Below are 21,338 nucleotides of genomic sequence, written 5' to 3'. Positions count from 1 at the left end.
TGCTTATGGAAAAAAAAAAAAAAAACATGTTATTCTCAAAATCTTTTATATATAAAATCTTTATTATTTTTATCTTTTATTATTACAACTTGTGATTGATTTTATAATTGGCAAACGTAATTTGGTGGACATTTTGCTTTTTTGTAAAATTAGTTTTTTAATTACAAAATAGAAAAATGATTGATTATAAAAAGCATCCTTAAACATTTTTTTTCCCCTTTTTGAACATTAATACAATGAGGATTCAAATTCTAAATTATTTTAAAGAAAAGATTTATGTTGTCATTGGTTTACCATTAAAATGACATCCTAAATTTTACCCGATTGATATTCCCTTAAAACCTTTTTAACATAGATGTTCCTCTCATATTGTGCCAAGAGTAAATAAACTAAATGCATTTTATGTGAAAGACTTTTATTGGCATTTATGTCAAAAACTAACATTAGTCTTCATTTTGCTCACATGTTACAGAGATTCATCTCCTCACCTTCATAGTCTTATGTGGCTCTATCACTAAAAAAACTAAAATAATTATCTTATGCGCATAATCATGTTCTTCAAGCTTCAAAGGCATCTGTGACAAGTAGCTTTTTCTTTTTTTTTTTTTGGGGGGGGGGGGGGGAATTTTTGGTAAACCTATGCCAAGTAGCATTAGCAACACAGTTTAGAGCCTTGTAGCTTGGGCTTGTGAATTGTGATCCATCAGGCCATTAAAGTAGTTGGGGTATATTCGTATTTTGATCAAGCAGGTGTGATCTGGCTTCTTCCATACACATATGTTGGAGTCGATTTACCATGATGAAATGCCAAAAATTAAAAGTTAAAAATTAAAAAAATTAAAAAAGAAAGAAAAAGGTGTTGTAGAACCTCATTTATTTGCTATGTTTTTAGAAACTACATTTGCCATAAATTATGCTACAGGCCTAATCTATCAAAGCAAAAGGAATGAAAAAAAAAAAAAGAACTTAACAAGGGATTCATGCCATTTCATGGTTTGTATGGCTTAATTTTTTGAAAAGAAAAAAAAAATTATATCAATTAAAATGTAATATTTCTATTTCTATTTTTATGTTTTATTTTTGGATACGTGCAAAATAAGGGAAGGATAATCTCCACATTAAGATCATGGTCGTACGAGAAGTCATAAAAAAACTGTGGTCTATTTTATTTAATCGTTTATTTATTTATTTTTTGGGGCTGAGTATGAACTCTAGTTTTTATTTATTTATTTATTTTGGTGAATGAAGATGAACTCTAGTTAATATCATGCAAAGAGCCCAAAAACCAAAAGTTATACTTTCTGTGAGACCACGATACTCCATCCATCACTTATTCAAATTTAACAAAATTATTACTGAGACAGAAGCAATAGGACCCACCTACAGCTATCGATAAACTTCAACCTTCATAAAAGCAAATCGACATAAAAATTGTGGCTGACGAATTTAGGTGACCAACTTAAATAAAACAAGGATTAGAGACAATCCTAATTTATTAATTCTAATTTATTTTAGTAAGGCCAAACCAAATGGCCATATGTATGATCAGTGTATAAAAAAAGCTACGTGAACTACTAAGCTTCAAGCTTTATAATAACTCATTTAAAAAATAAATAAAAAAAAGAAAAACTACTAGTATAAGCTTTACTTAATGAACCACAGTGACATTATATCGTACAATGGCATCACCGGTGGTAATGTCATTCCAATGAGTTTGTGCAACAGCAAAGCCACGTGCAAATCGGAAAAGCCCCGTACCACCAACGATCGGCATTTCACGGACAGGGTTCAAAGCCGAGTTCTTACCGAGAATGCTAATTGAGCTACCGTTGTATACACCTTCTGTGAATCCAAAGTTCATCACCATAATCAATCCAAGCTCTTCCTGACAAGCCGACCCATAAAGTCCTTGAGCTCGACCCAGAAGCTTGGATTTCGGGTCGGGTGTTTCAGTCAATGGGTCATCCGCCATAAGCAAAGCACCAAAAAGGGTTGGAGATTTCTCAGTAGCAGTAGCTTGAGCAACCCTGATGGCACTTGGGCTTTTGCCACTGACTGTGTCATGGAAATAGAACTGAATGTTGGTGACTGTCTCCTTCCGGGCATCGAGCCTCGTGGCCCAATTCTCTGCATCGAAGCTTTGAGTCGTCCGTGGAATAGTCACAGTTACAGAGATGACGACCAACAGAGCTATGCATGGTTTTGCCATGGCTTAAATTTGTCTGTAATTATTCTGGTAGAGAAAAGAATCGAATTAAAGAGAGAGGCAAAAATATGCGACAAAGAAAAAGAGACAGGCGCTAGAGTGGTTTTATAGATACAGCATCTGGGGCTTGTGGCAGAATAGTCTTGTACGGGGATTCAAAACAGTTGAACTATAATGGAGAGAAAAATTATGTGGCTTTGGTTGGTCCTTTTTGGTGGGCCCTACTAGCTAGTTATTGGTAGTCCGATTCCCTGGACCTCTTGGTCCGGCCTGCACAACGATCAATCACCTCAATTTCTATAATAATTCTCAAATAGGTATAGAGAGTTGTTATGTCGGCTATTTACACAGATGTTGTTATTTGCTAATTTAGATATTATTTTTAAAACATTAAAAAATATTTTGATGATAATATCTATATATATATATATATATATATTTTATTATTGAAGGTGTTAACAATTCAAATTCAAGATCATTATTGGTCCTTTTAGAATCATTAGATGATAAATATTGACCGTTTGTGATAATTCCACATCTTTGGTTAGATTAGATCTGAAGCTAAAAAAAATTTCCCCCCTTCCCTAATTTAGAATTTGTCCAAAACTTCATTGTGTCGGCAGACATAGATATGTGTCAGACATTTAAAAGTTTTGCTAGGGTTATGATATATATATATATATATATTTTCAATCTAAGTTCGGAGAGTAATTAATTGAATCAGATAAACTAAATGAGGAAAATCATATTCATATTTATAACAACCTAATGCAATAATTCCTATATATATGTCCTAAAACGCAAATTAAGAAAGCATCATTAGAATTTTAAGGAAAATTAAGTATTGTTGAATGTAGTAAGAAATTAATGGGATTGGCATAAATTTTGGTACGGTAGTTGAATCTGCTGGTGCCGCTTTCTATTAGGAGAGCTTCTTTCTACATAACTTTATTATCTTTTCCCACTGCATTTTCTAGTAGAATTACTAAAAGAACGTTTGACATTTTTATTTTATTTTAGTAAATCTATTTTATTTTACTGAAAATTTTATCCACTTATTTTAAGGGGATTTGGTCACCTAAATGTGAATAATGCCCCAATGGAAGGGCCAATTGCTCTCAAATGAAGAATAATAGGTGAGTATGAGTATGGGAAGGGAATAAGATTTTCACAGGGATAATCTTGTATATAATTCAATTCTTGCATTAGAAATTGAAATTTTACTTCATAAGGATAGAGGTAGTGCACAATTTATTGGAAGAAGCCTCCGGCAATCCTTTCAACGCAGGTGGTCTGCCTCCGGTTAATGTAGGCTGAAAAAGGTATCAAACCCTATAGAAAATAATTTAATTTTCAAAAGGAAATTAAAGAATCAGATTTGTTTAATAATTTTACAAGGAGAAGATGTAAGAAGAAATTATGGTCGTGTAGAAAGAAGCACCTTTCTATATCAAACTTTAAATAGACAAAGGGGATTTCTAGTCATACTGTAAAATTTACTTTACACAATCTCAATATTTTGAAATACCAAAAATGCCCAATTTTTAAATTTTTATTTATTTTATTCTTTTTTCTAGAATCCAAATCTATCGTCGACTGCTTTGAATATCCAACGATTTACTGAATCGTGATTGTTCCAAAGCCAAAACTATTGACAAAATTGGTTTACCATGGTTTCAAAAATCTTCATCCATCTTTGACAAGTGGTTCACACCATTCCCATTGATGCTGGACATAAGTGAATGTTTCAGATACTCACCGACTCTTTTCTCGACGAAATTGGTCTACCCTGCAATGATATCAGCTCCATCCAATCAAATGGGTTCTGCATGTTGTAGATCTTCCCATGCCCACTAAAGCACCCAACAACCTATCGGCTATATAAAAATGCGATCTTTTTACTGTGATGCTATAAAAACTCAGTTTAGGAGCATTAATTTGGGAAACTACAAATTGGGTAAAAAGCATTGGAATTGGACCAAACTTTTTACTAGAAGTTTTTGAAGAATGACGACAATTATATATCCTTCAGTAAATCCATGACATTTTGAAACTCAAATGTTCTTGCTCATCAGATCATCAGTAAATCCATGACATTTTGAAACTCAAATGTTCTTGCTCATCAGATCACCATTCATCCCCACTAGAGGACGTGGCAGCAAATGGGTTGGGTTTGCAAATGGAAAGAGGAAATTTTTTTGGATATTTTTGACATTTCATCTTATATGGGACTGCAAAGAGCTGAAATAGGAGTGTAAAAAGAATCACTCTATACAAAAGACAGTATTTTGCAAAAGAATCTATAGATTCAAATCAGAAGAGAGGGAAGGGTTGGCCCAAATTAAGGTCTTATTGCCCACCTAACCCATCTTTTTATCATTATGTTTATTTGAAATTAAACTAAATTTCAAAGAATCAGCAACAATTTAGGTGATGAATCAGGTCAATCTTGGAGATCGTTGAACAAATAATTAATTTGGCAAGAATTTCAACTTTTTTCGTGTCACAAATTAAATGCTCGGTTAGCTAGACCACACTAAAGAGCTTGGAAGTGATTAAGATGCCATATAAAGGTTCCAAGTATGCATATTTGATCACCTAATTTATTTATTTATTTTTTTATATATATATATATATTTTTTTTTTTGCATTTGCGAATTTAAAAGTAATATATATTTTGAATTACAAAGTAAATATTATTTTTTTTGAAATAAAATTAATATAATATAAAAGGAAATATATATTACTTCGTGTTTTATCTTATTTTCTATTATAATTTTATTAAGAAAAACTTTATAACTACTATATATTGGCTATATAAGCTATTTTTATCATTAATTTCGAAAAAGAAAAAAAACATAATGTGCCACGGTTAACTCTAATTAAGAAATCAAATTGAGACACTGTATCCAATAATGCTCAACTAGAAGAGTAATATTTTTCTTTTGCAACTATTGCTATTATTATTATTATTTGGAGGTTCCTTAACATTTATTAGGTCAATGCATGGTTTAACTATTTACAATTTATTGCTTCAATCAATTTTTGAACTTCTCATATCTTTCGTAAAAGAAATAAAGTGGTTGATGCCCTTTCTAATTATGATCCTTCGGCTACTGATGAGTATTGGCGGTTTTATTTTCCTAATTTCTGTTCCATCTTGTTTGGAGATGATTTATTATTTAATAGGGCTAACAGATTTGTTTATTAATTTCAGTGCTTGGCTTTTGTGAGGCCGATTTTGTCTTCTCATGTCCTTGTTTTTTCGTCCTTTGTGTGCAAATAATATTCCTACATAATGTTTTTTTTTTTTTTTTTAAAGAGAAGTTTCTATAAATGTAAGTTATACCTCGTAATGCTTACGGAAGAAAAATGCAATTATTCCATGAGAAATTTAGAATTTAACAATAGCTTGTTTAATATATACAAGCTATCTATTTGCATGTTAGTTGGTCAATTTTATCAAACTCTATAGAATAATTTATAGTCCGACTGATAGTCAAAAAAGTTTAGAAGCCAAATTGAAATTGATGATCCAAAGTCTAGAGTGATTTTTGTAATTATCTCACCATTTTCCTTACAAACCTCGAGGGAAACCATATTTAATTCCAGAAACCCAAAAGGGAGCAAAATTAGGTGTCATTTTAGTAACCTACGTGATGATTTTTATTTTTCATTTTTGTTCATTGTCTATTTAATTGTGTGCGTGTTTTGTTTATTTTAATTGTTATTATAAATAGTAGTTAGAGTTTGTTAATCATTTCAAGAACCATAAAATTAAGAGAGGGAAAAAAATACAACCATTAATTTTTTTTTTTTAGTTTATTTTTGTTTTGTATTACATTTAAGTTTATAATCAATTAAAATGTCAAACAAATTCTAAGGTTGCATTTGTTTATTTGTTTTAAATTTTAAAAGATTTAAGTGCATCTTACATCTAAATAAACTTTAAATGATTATGTCTTCCTTGTTTCGCTTTGCTTTGTTTTTTTGTTTTGTTTTTTTTTTTTTTATAAGATAAGTCATATCAACAAAGAAATTAATAAAGTGACATTTTTAACCTTAATTAACAAATTTTAATATTCATGAATGGGTCTCGAAGACGTTGGGCCATTCCTGAGACTGAGACTCGTTTGAAGTTTTTAGAATCCCAGGTCAGTTTGGCCAATTTCGAGTTCTGAACCAGTTTGTTGATCCATAAGTATGAGGCCCATTCAACTACATTGATGACAAAGTTGAAATGTATTGTTTTTTTTGTTAAAATAATCTTGTAAAATTTTATTTTAAAAATAAGGGACATTTTAATAAGATATAAGCTATAAAGTTTGTCTTTTCAATTAAGACACAAAAATCTTAGATTAAATCCTAAGTATTTTTTCTTTTTGTTGATAAAAATTAAGTCCTAAGTCTAAAAACAAAACAAAGTGTGTTGATGAATTAAAATAAGTTCATTTTAAGACATAAAAGTATCACTAACAAATATTTAAGTAAATCATACACAATTAAGTAGAAAAGCATAAAAACCAAGAACCAAAAAAAAAAAAAAAAAAAAAACCCAAAAAACAAACGTGGTAACCTTTTCTTCTATATCTGTGTCTGATTTTCTTTTTCTTTCTGTTTTTACCTAAACTATATGCGTATATGAAGAAAGCTTGACGTTTTATTTGCTGACTTCATATGAAATTCAGACTTTCAAATTTTCCTCTTATAAGTCTCAAAAAAAAAAAAAAAAAAAAAAAAAAAAAAGGATCCCCAGGGAAATATGTAAAACTGAATTGATACTTAATACACAAAAAGTAGCGTATTAATATTACCATAGTAATATATGATGAGCTATATAATAAACCATCGTCATTATTTTATATATATATATATATATATATATATATATATATATATAATTCTATATCAGCCGTTTTCTAGACTGGTCATAATAATCAAGAAATAAATTTAGATATTCCAGGATGCCTCCTCATCAATAATGAATGAGAGTCACATTATACTCTATAATGGCATCACCATTTGTAGTATTAAAAAAATAGGTGTTGAGCTTCGCAAACCCTCTAGCCATCCTGAACTTGCCTCTCCCTCCTACGATGGCCAGCTCACGTTCACCCTCCGTGATTGGATTTCTCGAAGCCACGGTGAAAGAGCTTCCGTTAAACTTACCGGTGGTGAAACCGAAATCCACATACATCACCAATCCCAACGTACCAGGCTGACTTGATGATGACACGAAGAGCCCTTGTGCATTGCCTATGACCTTCGAACTCGCCTCGGGACCTTCTCTGATAGGATCGTCGATGGCGAACAGGCTACCGAACGGCGTCGGTGACGTGTCACCTTTGGAGATGTTGGCACGGGCTACTTCCACTGCACTCGGTTTGGAGCCACTGAGGATATCGAAAAGGAAGAAGTGGAGATTTGTGATCTTCTCCTTCATGACATTAGGCAGAGTTTCAGAGTGGTAAGCACAATGTGCTATTGGTATGGTGGCAATGCTAATAAGGATCAAAGCCAATCCCAATATCAACAATTTTCCTTCCATTCTTTCTTTTTGTTTTTTTTTTTTTTTTTTTTTTTGGGTATGAGATTGGCCTTAAGGTTATATGGTTTTATAGATATAGAGCTCTGGATACAACAGTCCTGCACCATAAATGATGCGCCATTGGTTATCATGGTGCGGACTCAATTTTATAGATATATACATATGCTACTGTTATTATAATTTTTTTTTTAAATCAATAAAATCCTAACCTTTGATTTGTTAAATAATAGAATAAGTAAATAACATAATAATTTTGCTTCAAAAATTGCCGTGCCATTCTCTTTAAGATGACTCTTTTTATACAAGTTTAATATCTTGTACAAGGCATGTTCTCTCCCTCAATAACGGGTCAACTATACAATTAAATACATACAAGAATATAGGCTATGAATATGGATGTGCTGAGATTGCCAATTCAATAAAATTGCTATTTGATGAGCATGTTACGCTTTGACACCCTCCCTCAAATTGATGCAAGGGAATCAAGAAGCATGAATTTGCCAACTAAGAACTGATGTCGTATTTTTGTCAAAGCCTTGGTTAGAATATCTGCTGTTTGAAATTCCCGTGCCATTCTCTTTAAGATGATTCTTTTTATACAAGTTTAATATCTTGTACAAGACATGTTCTCTCCCTCAATAATGGGTCAACTATACAATTAAATACATACAAGAATATAGGCTATGAATATGGATGTGCTGAGATTGCCAATTCAATAAAATTGCTATTTGATAAGCATGTTACGCTTTGATACCCTCCGTCAAATTGATGTAGGGGAATCAAGAAGCATGAATTTGCCAACTAAGAACTGATGTCGTATTTTTGTCAAAGCCTTGGTTAGAATATCTGCTCTTTGAAATTCAGTAAAAACACAAGGAATAATGATAACGTTATCAACATATGCATCACGATCACGAATGTAGTGGCAATCTAATTCAATATGCTTAGTTCTTTCGTGAAGTATGGGATTGACAGTGATTCAAATGGCATCATATTATCAACACGAAGAGGAGTAGGATAAGCTTGAGGAGAACCTAATTTGGATAAAAAATGACGAAGCCAAACAATTTCAGAACAAGCAGAAGACAAAGCACGATATTCCGACTCAGTAGAAGATTTGGATAGTTTCCTTTGTTTTTGACACTTCCAAGAAATAAGTGCATCACCAAGATACATACACCATCCAGTGGTTGCTCAGCGAGTATCAGGACATCCAGCCCAATTTGCATCACTATATGCTTTAAGAACAAGAGAGGAATGTGTTTTATAGAATATTCCACGACTAGGAGTCCCAATCAAATAACGAATTATCCGTTTAACTGCTGCAAGATGTAGATGCCGAGGTTGTTGCATAAACTGACTCATCAAGTTAACAGCATAAGAAATATCTGGTCTAGTAATGGTTAAATAAATCAAACTCCCAATTAGCCAACGATATATTGTGGGATCAGGAAGCAAATCACTATTCTTTTGAGAATATTTCACATTAATTTCGAGTGGAGTATCTACAGGAGCAGAATTCTCAAGTCCAGCTAAAGCAATTAAGTCATGAGTATACTTGTGTTGCTTGATAAAAATACCTTAGTCAGAATGATGTACTTCAAGTCCAAGGAAATAAGTAAGAATTCCAAGATCTTTCATATGAAATAAAGAATGTAAAGAAGCTTGTAATTCCTTAATTCTATAAGTATCAGTACCTGTAATAATAATATCGTCAATATAAACAAGAAGAATGGTGATACCAACAGCTAGCAGAATGACGAAGAAACCTTGAAGGATCATTATAACTCTCCTTAAAATCCAATGTGTGAAGAAAATTGCTGAATTTTTGAAACATGCTTGCGGAACTTGTTTAAATCCATACAAGGAATGACAAAGACAACATACATGATTTTTAGAATCAAATTGTACCCCAAGTGGAAGTTGCATATAAACCTCTTCTTGAAGATCTCCATGTAAAAATGTATTTTTGACATCCATATGAAAAAGTGGCCATGATTGCCAACCTACAATAGCTAATAAAGTGCAAACAATTGTCATTTTGGCTACAGTTGCAAATGTCTCATGATAATCAATCCCAAACTCTTACCAATTTCCAAGAGCAACTAGATGTGCTTTATAGCGATCTAAGGATCCATCAGATTTTTGTTTGATAGAGTATATCCATTGACGTCCTATAAGCTTATAACCTTTTGGACAAGGAACAACATCCAAAGTATGATATCATATTAAAATACTACTTATTCTAGAAGCTTAAGCTGATAGAATGTGAATTTTCATTTAATTGTTATTTTTTTATAATATTCCCCGCAGCACATGTAGGCCCATTTTTTTTTTTACTTCTTTCTGGGTGTTACATGTGTTTTTAATTTTTCGATGAAGTTGTTAAGTTTTAGACCCATAACTTCTTAAATCTCTGACTCTGATACTATATTAAAAATAATAGAATAAAAAAATAAGATAATAATTTTGCATATACTGTACAAGGCAAGTTCTCTCTCTCAATAATGAAGTCAACTATACAATTAATTATATACAAGAATTAAGGCTACAAATATGGGATATGATTATATTGCCAATTCAATAAAATTGCTATTTAATGAGTCATGATACGCCCTGTCAACAAAAAGTCTAAATTTTTATTCATCATCTAACAGCTCAAAATCAATGTAGATAAGATATTTATTAGATATTCATCATGTATAGTATAGTAACTTCTTATCCTAACGTGACTCGACGTGGAGCTCAAGTGGCAGAGTTTCCACATCCCAGCCTGTGTGTGCTCGGGATCCAGTCTTGGGGGGGATGACGTACTCAAAATTTCTTTCTATACTAGAGCAGGAATAATAGTGTTAAAAGGCTTGCTAAAAATAACTCTTTCAGATTAATTGCTTATCCTAATTTGCTCAGATTTTCTTGATTTCTAAAGAAAGTACAAAGTAAATATGGCAATTAAGTTTTGTTTGTCTGGCCCGCGCGCATTTCCATTTTGCTCAGAGCTTCATACACTAAAAACTTACCATATAAAGTTATTAATATTATTATTATTATTTTCCTTCTTTTTTTTTGATGGATTTTGGCTTCTTGAAGATTTTTTATTATTATATTCCATTGCTTTATACTAATGATAAAAATCATAAATATTTCTAAATGGCAAATGAAGAATGTCTTCCATTCTCGAAAATAGATGGCCAGCTATAACAAGCTGCAGCACCAATAATCAAAGAATTTAGTCAGATTGAGCCCTACACCCCAAAAAAAAAAAAAAAAAAAAAAAATCTGTTACCCATATGTCATCTACGTACTTAGAGAAACGACATTTTTTGTTTTAATTGCTAAGAATTTCTAAGTAACAAACAATCAAAATTGGCTTTTCTTTTCTTTTTTTTTTTTTTTTTTTTTTTTTTTGTTTGAAGAAAAAGTTATGGAAATTCAAATTTGAAAAAATAATGGCTTAACCACTACACCTAAAAATGATATTAACAATGTGACATTAAATTATCTGGTTTTTGACGCGATATTAACAAACTACACTCCAAAATCTTCTTTAGTTAGGGAATAGGGATAAATTGAAAGAAAAATTAAGCTCAGTACGTTCTTAATTAGTGGAGGAATATAGTCTGCAAAATAAAGATAAATTATTACTGGTGATAGATGATTTCACATCATGTTATTTCAGAATTTCATAAGATACTATATTTATATAGGTATGAGGTTTTTTTTTTGGCTATGCCCCCTGGCATCCCCTTCCCCCCAAGACTCCAACCCAACTTCCACTGGCCGGGCTGTGGTGTGCTAACCACTGAGCTCCCACACGAGTCTATACAGGTATGAGGTTTGATGAAGACTTTTTTTAGGTGAATAATTTGACTAAGGTTGAAGTGTAGGTGGCTGCTTCCTAACTTTTGTGGCTTGCTCAAAACTATATGCAACCTCAATTAGCTTAGGCTCTGAGCCTTTTAGTCCCCCAAAATTAATGCCAAATGGAACACCATCGTCATCATACCCAGCAGGCACATTAATTCCTGGAAATCCCCCAATTGCAAGCACAGGAGAAACATCAGGACCAGGACTCACTAATGCATCTAGATTCTTCTCTGTCACCAGCTTTTCAAATCCCTCTCTACTTAGTCTTTCCAAATTCAATATTGCAGCTTTCTCCATATCCCCAATCCCATTTGTGGCTTGCGCTGCAAGAAATACTTCTTGCCCATATTCCTCTGTCAATTCCTGCACAAAACCCAGTGCAACATTTTTTAGTGGAAATAACAAAAATAAAGAACACTTTTTTCTTTTTCTTTTCCTTTTCCTTTTTTTTTTTTTTAATGTTGTATAGTTTAATATATACTTACCAAATCTGGGTACCTTTGATTGAAGGCTATCACATCTGCTAAGGATCGAACTGGGGAAACCACAAGCTTCTTTAAATATTGATTCAAGTATAATTTGAACTCTGCCAGTATAGCTGTTGCTTCACCGCTCGCCGTGATGTTCAAGATTTCGTAAATGTTGGCTATTTCTAAATTGTCGATCAAAATTTCACCTTTTTCCCTTCAATAATCAACGAAATTATATATTCATTACATGGTTAGTGCGAGTTTCGCTATTTATCAATGTTGACGATAATAATTGTAAAATTTGTAGTTAATATGATTAACTTATTTGGTTTTGTTTAGAACTTTGAAAAAAAAAAAAAACTATAATTAATAGATACAAACATCAAATTATATATTCAGCTATTCTGATACCTTAAAGTTATTCAACCAAAAAAAAAGAAAAAAAAAAAAGAAGATTTTCAAATGATTTTCAGCTATTCTAATACCTTAAAGTTTGAAAATGATTTTCAAATGCTTGTGATTGTAGAGATCCAGTTCCAGAAGTGAAGAAAGGGTCCCTAACAATACCCAATCTCTTGCCTTTTAGACCATCAACTTTTAGAAATTGTTTATAACCGCCAGGTGGAATGTACTTTGATGCTCGTGTCGTTGCTTGGTCGTTGTAATCTAAGCCAACAATAGCATCAAGAACAGAGACAGCATCCGATACTGTCCTGCCGATAGGCCTATTCAATCAAACATTATTGATGAGCAGACAAAAAAAAAAAAAAGAAAACAGAAAAATGCATTAAAATGCAGGTTTAACAGCACGTAACCCAATAGTGTCCTGTCTTGGACTGAAAGGGATGACACCAGCTCGGCTGGTGAGGCCAACAGTGGGTTTAATGCCAACCACAGAGTTATAACTAGCAGGACAAAGCAAGGAGCCGTCAGTTTCAGTACCCAATGACACTGATACCAAATTTGCTGCAACTGATATTGCTGATCCACTGCTTGACCCACAAGGTGTTGCGGATAGAAGATACGGATTCTACATGTGACAATCATGGATCAAAGCTTAATGTCAGTAAATGATCAAGACATAGACTAATATATAAAATGTTAAAAACACCACTTTTTCTAAAACCTCATGCTTAAAATATTTACTTTAATATTCTCTTTTTATGCATAGATATCAACGTAGAGCGAATTTTTTTATGAACCATGCATATTTTAATTTCAAATGCGTATCATTTTTTCAGACCGCTTAACTTTGAATACCATAATTAAACAGAAAAAAGGCCTAACATGTGAAAAGTAGAAATGATTTTTGAAAAACTAGCAGTAAATAAAAGAGAATGCATCGGGAACTTATATCATACAATGTTAAAATATCACTTTTTCTAAGAATTCAATCTCCTATATGGGACGTGTGTTGTGGTTCTCCGACCACTTTAGAGAAGAAATATGAGAAGAAAAATAAAAAGAATTCTATTACTCTCTTGGAAATAAAATACAAAAATACAAAAACTTCTCTCTTGGATTCTCACGTGGAATCTCTCTCTACACTCTCCAATTCTCTCTGGAATTGCTCACTCTTCTCTCAAGCTCTCTCTGGAACTTATTGAGCTTGCTCTCTTGGCTTGGTTTTCATGCAACGGGAAGGAGCCTATTTATAGGCTTACAAGGTTGGTTGCATGGCCACATTTTTCAACAGCTTAGCCCACAATTGTTGATCAATGCATTTTCGGTGCAGCAATGGTGTCAAAAATGGTGGCTGTGGTTGGTGCGGCTGTGGTTGGTGTGGCTGGACTTCACAATTCTCCCCCTCCAGCCGCATTTAAAACTGATGGTCATCTGCCATCTATTCCAGCTATGTCTCTGCATAGCTTCAGCTTCTCTTGAGCAACAACTTTTGTTAGCATATCTGCTGGATTCTCTTTTGTGTGGATCTTCATCAGTTTCAGCAACTATTGATCTATTACTTCGCGTATCCAATGATAGCGAATGTCAATGTGCTTTGTACGGGAATGATACATTGAGTTTTTGCTCAAATCCATGGCACTTTGGTTATCACAATGTATCTTGTAGTCTTCTTGCTTGATGCCCAATTCTGTGAGAAAACGCTTTAACCACAACATTTCCTTACCCGCTTCCGCTGCGGCAATGTACTCTGCTTCAGTAGTGGATAAAGCAACACACTTCTGCAATCTTGACTGCCATGACACAGCTCCCCCTGCAAAAGTGTAGAGATAACCTGATGTAGACTTTCTATTATCAGGGTCTCCGGCCATATCTGCATCTGTATAGCCTTCTAAGATTGGATCACCTCCCCCGTAGCACAAGCACAGCTTCGATGTACCTTTAAGATACCTGAGAATCCATTTGACTGCTTCCCAGTGTTTCTTTCCAGGATTTGAAAGAAATCTGCTCACAACACCTACTGCATGAGCAATGTCTGGTCTGGTACACACCATTGCATACATCAGACTTCCTACCGCTGAAGAATATGGTACTGAAGCCATCTCCTCTATCTCTTCTTTGGATGAGGGGCACAATCTCTTACTCAACTTGAAATGATTTGCAAGTGGAATGCTGACCGGTTTGGCTTTATCCATGTTGAATCTCTTTATCACCCGTTCAACATACTTCTCTTGAGATAGCCATAACCTTCTATTTTTCCTGTCTCGGATTATTTGCATTCCCAAAATTTGTTGAGCTGGTCCTAAGTCTTTCATATCAAAAGACTTAGACAATTCTTTCTTCAGCTTACTAATCTTCATTACATCTTGTCCAACGATCAACATGTCGTCCACATATAGCAAAAGTGCAATGAAGTTTCCACCTGAAAATTTTTGAATATAAACACACTGGTCTGCTGCAGTCCTTTTATAGCCTTGACTCACCATAAACGAGTCAAACTTCTTATACCATTGTCTTGGTGCTTGCTTGAGGCCATACAAGCTCTTCTTTAGCTTGCATACGAGGTTTTCTTTCCCTGAAACCTCAAATCCTTCTGGCTGCTCCATGTAGATTTCTTCATGTAAATCACCGTGAAGAAATGCTGTCTTCACATCCATCTGTTCAAGCTCTAGGTTTAGACTTGCTACTAAACCAAAAATGACTCGAATTGAAGTCATTTTTACCACTGATGAAAAAATCTCATCAAAGTCAATTCCTTTCTTCTGAAGAAATCCTTTGACCACCAATCGGGCTTTGTGTTTCACCACCTTTCCGCTGCCATCTTTCTTGAGCTTGAACACCCATTTATTCTTTAGTGCCTTCTTTCCTGTTGGAAGCTCAACCAACTCATAAGTATGATTTTTCTTCAAGGATTCCATCTCATCTTGCATTGCTTGCAGCCACTTTTCCTTCTCTTGATGAGAAACAGCTTCCTGGAAACTCTCTGGCTCCCCCTCTTCAGTAAGCAGAATATACTCAGATTCTGGAAATTTCTTTGATGGAATTCGGCCTCGCTCAGATCTCCGAACTTGTAAACCACTGGTTTCAGGAGATGTACCATCATCTGATCGCTGTGATGGCCCTGCAGCTGCTTGAGAGGATTGAGTCTCCCCCTGCTCAATATCCCCTTCTTCCTCCTGGTCTGCTTCTGGTATATCTTCATGCACCTCATTATCCTCTGTGGCTATTTGTGCTGGTGCTGGATTAGGACAAAAATTCTCGGCACTAGAACTACAATTAGGAGACATTCTGGGCTTTTCAATGTCTTCCATTTTCTGGTTTTCATGGAATACTACATCCCTGCTTCTAATAACCTTCTTTGTTTTCAGGTCCCATAACCTGTATCCGAATTCTTCATCTCCATATCCTATAAAGATGCATGAAGTAGATCTTACATCGAGCTTCTGTCTGAGCTCCTTGGATACATGTACATAAGCTAAACAACCAAACACTCTTAAATGAGAGTAGGAGGGAATCTTACCCGACCACATTTTCTCCGGAATTTCAAAATTCAACGGTACTGACGGTGATCTGTTGATTAAATAGCAGGCGGCACGAACAGCTTCTCCCCAGAATGGCTTTGGCAGCTTAGCCATACTGATCATACTTCTGACCTTTTCCATAATGGTTCGGTTCATTCTTTCGGCTATTCCATTATGTTGTGGGGTGCGAGGGACCGTCTTCTCATGTCGAATGCCGTGTCTTCTGCAGTAGGCATCGAACTCCTTGGAAGTATACTCGCCTCCATTATCTGAGCGGAGACATTTCAGCTTCTTTCCTGTTTCACGCTCTACCATGGTATGAAACAGTTTGAAGTAATCCAATACCTGGTCCTTTGTCTTCAAGAAATATACCCACACCTTCCGTGAAGCATCATCAATGAAGGTCAGGAAATACTTGTTGCCACCTAATGATTCCATCTCCATGGGACCACAAACATCAGAGTGCACCAGACTAAGCAACTCTGATCTTCTCAATGCAGAGGAACTGAAGGAGACTCTATGTTGCTTACCAAACAAGCAGTGATTACAAGGATCTAGTGCAGCATCCTTGCAAACAGTGATAAGCTTCTTCCTTGCCAAAGTGGACAATCCTTTTTCACTCATGTGACCGAGTCTCTGGTGCCACAGATTTTGAGACGCCTCTCCTTCTGCAATATTGAGGCTGTCTGCACATATCTTCACATGAGTCTTGTACAACGTTCCACAAATATGTCCTCGGGCGACAACTATGGCACCTTTCGTCATTTTCCATGTGCCTTTGCTGAAGTAGTTGTCATAGCCTTGCTTGTCTAAGGCTGCTCCCGAAAGTAGATTAAGCCGAAGGTCTGGAACATGACGGACATCCTTCAAAGTGATTGTACAACCAATATTCGTTTTTATCTGAATATCACAAGTTCCCATAATCTTTGCGAAACTGGAATTTCCCATCTTTACCATACCAAAGTCTCCTGCTTTGTACGTTTTGAAGAAATCTCTATGTGGAGTGACATGGTAGGATGCTGCAGTATCGACTACCCACTCAACATCTTGGGTTGATATATGAAGGCATGTCTCTTCTTCGGTGGAGCAGAGCGCCACTTCTCCTGTACAAGTGACTAGTGTCTCTCCATCCTTCTTCGGCTGATTACCTTGGAGTCTCTGCTCTCTCAACAACTTTCTGCAGTTCTTCTTCATGTGACCCTCCAGGCCACAATGATAGCACTTATACGATGATTTTCTGCCGTCTGTAGATCTGCCTCTGCTCTTGCTCCTGCCTCTCCCCCTATCTCGACCACCTCTTTGCTGTCTTCCTCTCTCTGTGACGAGGGCATGTGACTGATCCATGCCAATGTCCTTTCTCCTGGCCTCTTCATTAAATAAGGCATCCTTAACCATAGACAGAGTAAGTTTGCCATTCGGGGCCGAATTGCTGAGAGAGACTACCAATGTCTCCCAACTGTCTGGAAGAGAGCTTAGAAGTAGGAGGGCCTGATCCTCATCCCCTAGTTGGTAATCCACAGCAGATAGTTGATTTACCAAGCTCTGGAACTCACTGGTATGCTCGGCTACAGAAGTTCCACTCTGTAATGTTAGATGTACCAATCGCTTAAGCAACAGGGCTTTGTTCCGAGCAGTCTTGGCCTGGTACATGTCCTCCAATTTTGTCCAGAGGGCATATGCATCCGCTTCCTTCGCTACATGATGGAAGACACTGTGGTCGATCCATTGCCTGATCTGACCGATCGTTTTCTTGTTTAATTTCTTCCATTCTGCTACTTTGCTAGGATCGGGGTTTTCTCCTTTAGCTTCTATAGGATCAAACAGATCCTTACAATTGAGGAGATCTTCCATCCGAGGTCTCCAAAGTGTATAATTTGTGGCAGTGAGCTTAACCATAGCTCCCGAAGATGATTCTTCCATTGACATTATGGATTGACCAAAAATGGAGCTGAATTTGGCAAAACGGAGTTAACCGTTGCGTCCGGAACGGCCGAAAATGGTGGACTTGACTCTTCCGGGGTCAAAATATAATTACCAGAAATTTTGGGGCAAAACTGTAATTTCACAAAATTTCTGGGTCAACCTGCAAATACAAAAACTACAGGGGTCAATCTATAATTTCCAATAGTTCAGGGGCTGTACCGTAATTTCAGAAAACTACAGGGGTCAATCTGTAATTTTCAATAATTCAGGGGCTGTTCCGTAATTTCAAAAAATATTGATGACGTGGCAGATGGTGCTGACGTGTCAACACGTGGCAAGTGACGTGGCAGATGATGTGGCTGACGACGTGTCGGCTGGCGTGGCAGATGACGTGGCAGGGGTGCGTTGACGTGGCTGCTGACGTGGCTGATGACGTGGTCGTCTTCAACCTCCAGACGGCGCGTGCGGCGCGTGGGCGCGTGACCTGTTGCAGAACAATTTCAGGTGGCGCGTGCGGGCGCGTGAGACCGTTTCTTTCTCTCCGGCGAACTTCGTTGTTCTCCTCTCGTCGGGTACTTTCAGAAAACTACAGGGTCAATCTGTAATTTTCAATAATTCAGGGGCTGTTCTGTAATTTCAGAAAATATTGATGATGTGGCAGATGGTGCTGACGTGTCAACACGTGGCAGGTGACGTGGCAGATGATGTGGCTGACGACGTGTCGGCTGGCGTGGCTGATGACGTGGTAGGGGTGCGCTGACGTGGCTGATGACGTGGTCGTCTTCAACCTCCAGACGGCGCGTGCGGCGCGTGGGCGCGTGACCTGTTGCAGAACAATTTCAGGTGGCGCGTGCGGGCGCGTGAGACCGTTTCTTTCTCTCCGGCGAACTTCGTTGTTCTCCTCTCGTCGGGTACTTTCACCTGGTATTGTCAAATTAATTATTTGAGCAACTTTTCAAAACACCAACTTGAAGAACAGTAGCTTTGTTTCTTCAAATTTTGAACCCAAGCTCTCGACCTGGAGCTCTGATACCACTTGTTGTGGTTCTCCGACCACTTTAGAGAAGAAATATGAGAAGAAAAATAAAAAGAATTCTATTACTCTCTTGGAAATAAAATACAAAAATACAAAAACTTCTCTCTTGGATTCTCACGTGGAATCTCTCTCTACACTCTCCAATTCTCTCTAGAATTGCTCACTCTTCTCTCAAGCTCTCTCTAGAACTTATTGAGCTTGCTCTCTTGGCTTGGTTTTCATGCAACGGGAAGGAGCCTATTTATAGGCTTACAAGGTTGGTTGCATGGCCACATTTTTCAACAGCTTAGCCCACAATTGTTGATCAATGCATTTTCGGTGCAGCAATGGTGTCAAAAATGGTGGCTGTCAAAAATGGTGGCTGTGGTTGGTGTGGCTGGACTTCACAACGTGGACTTGTATACATATATATATATATACATATGCACACATGCACTTTAATACAATGAATAATGTTCTAGTACCTTTCCTTGGCCACCTCTGGCGCTCCAGCCAAGGGGTATATTGAGCGATCTAAGACTAGCCCACTCGGTCATACTGGCCTTTCCCAGTATGATAGCTCCAGCGTTTCTCAACTTGGATACAACACCAGCATCCCGAGGCACCACCGAGCCAAGCAACGCAAACGAGCCAGCAGTAGTGTTGAGCTTATCCTTGGTTCCAATCAAATCCTTCACAAGAATTGGGATACCATGCAATTTGGATAGCGAGCCAGGGAAGTTAGCCTTCCGTTCCTTGTCAGCCTTGTCAGCTAGATAAAGCGCATCTGGGTTCACTTCTATGATCGCGTTTAGGATGGGGTTAAGCCTGTTAATTTCACGAATGTAGAACTCAACGAGTTTTCTCGAAGTGAGTTGGTTCTGCCTGAAAGCCAAATGGAGATCATCCAATGTAGCTTCTCTGATGGAGAACCCACCGACCAAGTTGATAGTTTGGGACTTGGATAATATTGTTAAGACTAGAAGAATGAGACGCAAATGAAAGCGTTGCGAAGTTTTGGTAACCATTGAAAAGTTATGGAGAGTAGAAGACTTTTTTGAGTTGTTGATTCGTCTACTACAATTACATGGATCAGCAATTTATAACCAAGACCAAGGACTTCATAGTTGATATTTACCACCCCCCCCCCCAAAAAAAAAAAAAAAAAAAAAAAAAAAGGACTTCATGGTTATTAGAGTTTGGAAATTTGATCCGATGGGGATGGTCTATTTTAGCTAGCTAGCTCAAGTACTTTTACCGCTTTGTGAAGAACTTTTTGGGTCAGAAAACGTGTTAATAACGTTTGTACTAGGTAATGTGCAAGGACATGAAAATGTAGTTCGTTCGGCTGAATGTGCTCTTTTATAATTGCGGTTGGTTTATGAAAAGTAGGAATATTCTTTTTTGAAAAAATTAGAAAGGATTTTTCTTCATATTTCGTCTTTCTTCATTCAAACATGGTGAGAGTTCACAATTTCTGCTCTTTGTTTTGTAATATAAAGAGGCTATACAATTCAAATGACTATAACTTAGTCCATGTCTATGATGATTGATTAGGATATTGAATTTAGGGTCTCTAGTTGAAGATTAGGATTGGTTTCGATAAAGGCTTAGGTTTTTGTCTGTTTTCAAAATTTTAGGTTGAAAAAAAGTTATAAACTTTGGAAAGATACTTGAAATGTTATAAACTTTTTAAGAGAGAACTATTATTCTTTTGATAAATTAGTAATATATTAAAAAAATAAAAAATAAAAATTTCTAAACAAATGATAATCTGTACATATCATAGAGATTCAGAATTTTAAAAAAAAAAAAAAGTAAACATAAAGACCAATAAAAAAAAGTGATCCAGTAATTCTTTATAAAATAATTAATTCATATTTTTTTGGGAAGGGAAAATTTTTTGTAAAAATTACATATTTTATTAAAAAAATACATATATATGTGTTGTTTGGTTGGATTAAATGGTGAGTTTCATATTTTATTTTGGTTTAGAATTTTATATAATTTGTTACGAGAGAATTATTTTTTTTTTAAATTAGTGAAGTATTAAAAATACAACTATAATTTTTCAAAAAATAAAAATAATAATCTGTATATATTATAGAGATTCAAAGAAAAATAAAAAATATATGAAAACCTATATAAAAAAAGCGATGAAGTAATTTTTATAAAATAATGCAATTTTTTTTTAGAAAAGTAAAAGAATTATATAAAAAAAATACATATAAAAAAATACGTATGCATTTTTTAGTTGGATTAACTGCTAAATTTTTATATTTTATTCTGGTTTTAAGGTTTTTTTTTTTTGTTTGTTTACTATTCAAGTTTTACTAAACTTAATTGTAAGAAAATGAAAATAATTAAAAAATAATTATAGGATACT

General features: G+C 35.4%; 3 protein-coding genes across 3 annotated transcripts; all 3 read right to left on the bottom strand.

The window, feature by feature from the left end:
* Nucleotides 1-1,464: 1,464 nt before the first annotated feature.
* Nucleotides 1,465-2,310, bottom strand: LOC107427570 (dirigent protein 23-like). Its single transcript, XM_016037955.4, has one exon. It carries the CDS (start codon nt 2,207-2,209, stop codon nt 1,649-1,651), a length of 561 nt encoding a protein of 186 aa, XP_015893441.2. The 5' UTR covers nt 2,210-2,310; the 3' UTR covers nt 1,465-1,648.
* A 4,770-nt stretch (nt 2,311-7,080) lies between these two features.
* Nucleotides 7,081-7,768, bottom strand: LOC107427555 (dirigent protein 4). The gene has a single exon (XM_016037941.4). The coding sequence runs from the start codon at nt 7,752-7,754 to the stop codon at nt 7,182-7,184; it is 573 nt and encodes a 190-aa protein (XP_015893427.3). The 5' UTR covers nt 7,755-7,768; the 3' UTR covers nt 7,081-7,181.
* Nucleotides 7,769-11,367: 3,599 nt separating this feature from the next.
* On the bottom strand, nt 11,368-20,046 carry LOC107427554 (probable amidase At4g34880). The gene is made up of 5 exons (XM_048481394.2): nt 19,438-20,046; nt 12,907-13,121; nt 12,577-12,816; nt 12,107-12,305; nt 11,368-11,984 (listed from the first exon to the last, which is right to left on the bottom strand). Exons 1-5 carry the CDS (start codon nt 19,978-19,980, stop codon nt 11,625-11,627), a joined length of 1,557 nt encoding a protein of 518 aa, XP_048337351.2. The 5' UTR covers nt 19,981-20,046; the 3' UTR covers nt 11,368-11,624.
* Nucleotides 20,047-21,338: the final 1,292 nt, after the last annotated feature.

Source organism: Ziziphus jujuba, chromosome 9, assembly GCF_031755915.1.
Source record: "Ziziphus jujuba cultivar Dongzao chromosome 9, ASM3175591v1".
Lineage (NCBI taxonomy): Eukaryota > Viridiplantae > Streptophyta > Magnoliopsida > Rosales > Rhamnaceae > Ziziphus > Ziziphus jujuba.
The sequence above is the reverse complement of the archived record's forward strand: the minus strand, read 5'-3'. Positions and strand labels throughout refer to the sequence as shown.

Coding starts and splice junctions, on each gene's coding strand:
- LOC107427570 (XM_016037955.4), bottom strand. CDS start 2,209: ATGGCAAAACCATGCATAGCTCTGTTGGTCGTCATCTCTGTAACTGTG.
- LOC107427555 (XM_016037941.4), bottom strand. CDS start 7,754: ATGGAAGGAAAATTGTTGATATTGGGATTGGCTTTGATCCTTATTAGC.
- LOC107427554 (XM_048481394.2), bottom strand. CDS start 19,980: ATGGTTACCAAAACTTCGCAACGCTTTCATTTGCGTCTCATTCTTCTA. Junction 13,122..19,437: donor CCAGAGGTGGCCAAGGAAAG/GTACTAGAACAT, acceptor TGTCACATGTAG/AATCCGTATCTTCTATCCGC. Junction 12,306..12,576: donor AATCATTTTCAAACTTTAAG/GTATTAGAATAG, acceptor TGATTATTGAAG/GGAAAAAGGTGAAATTTTGA.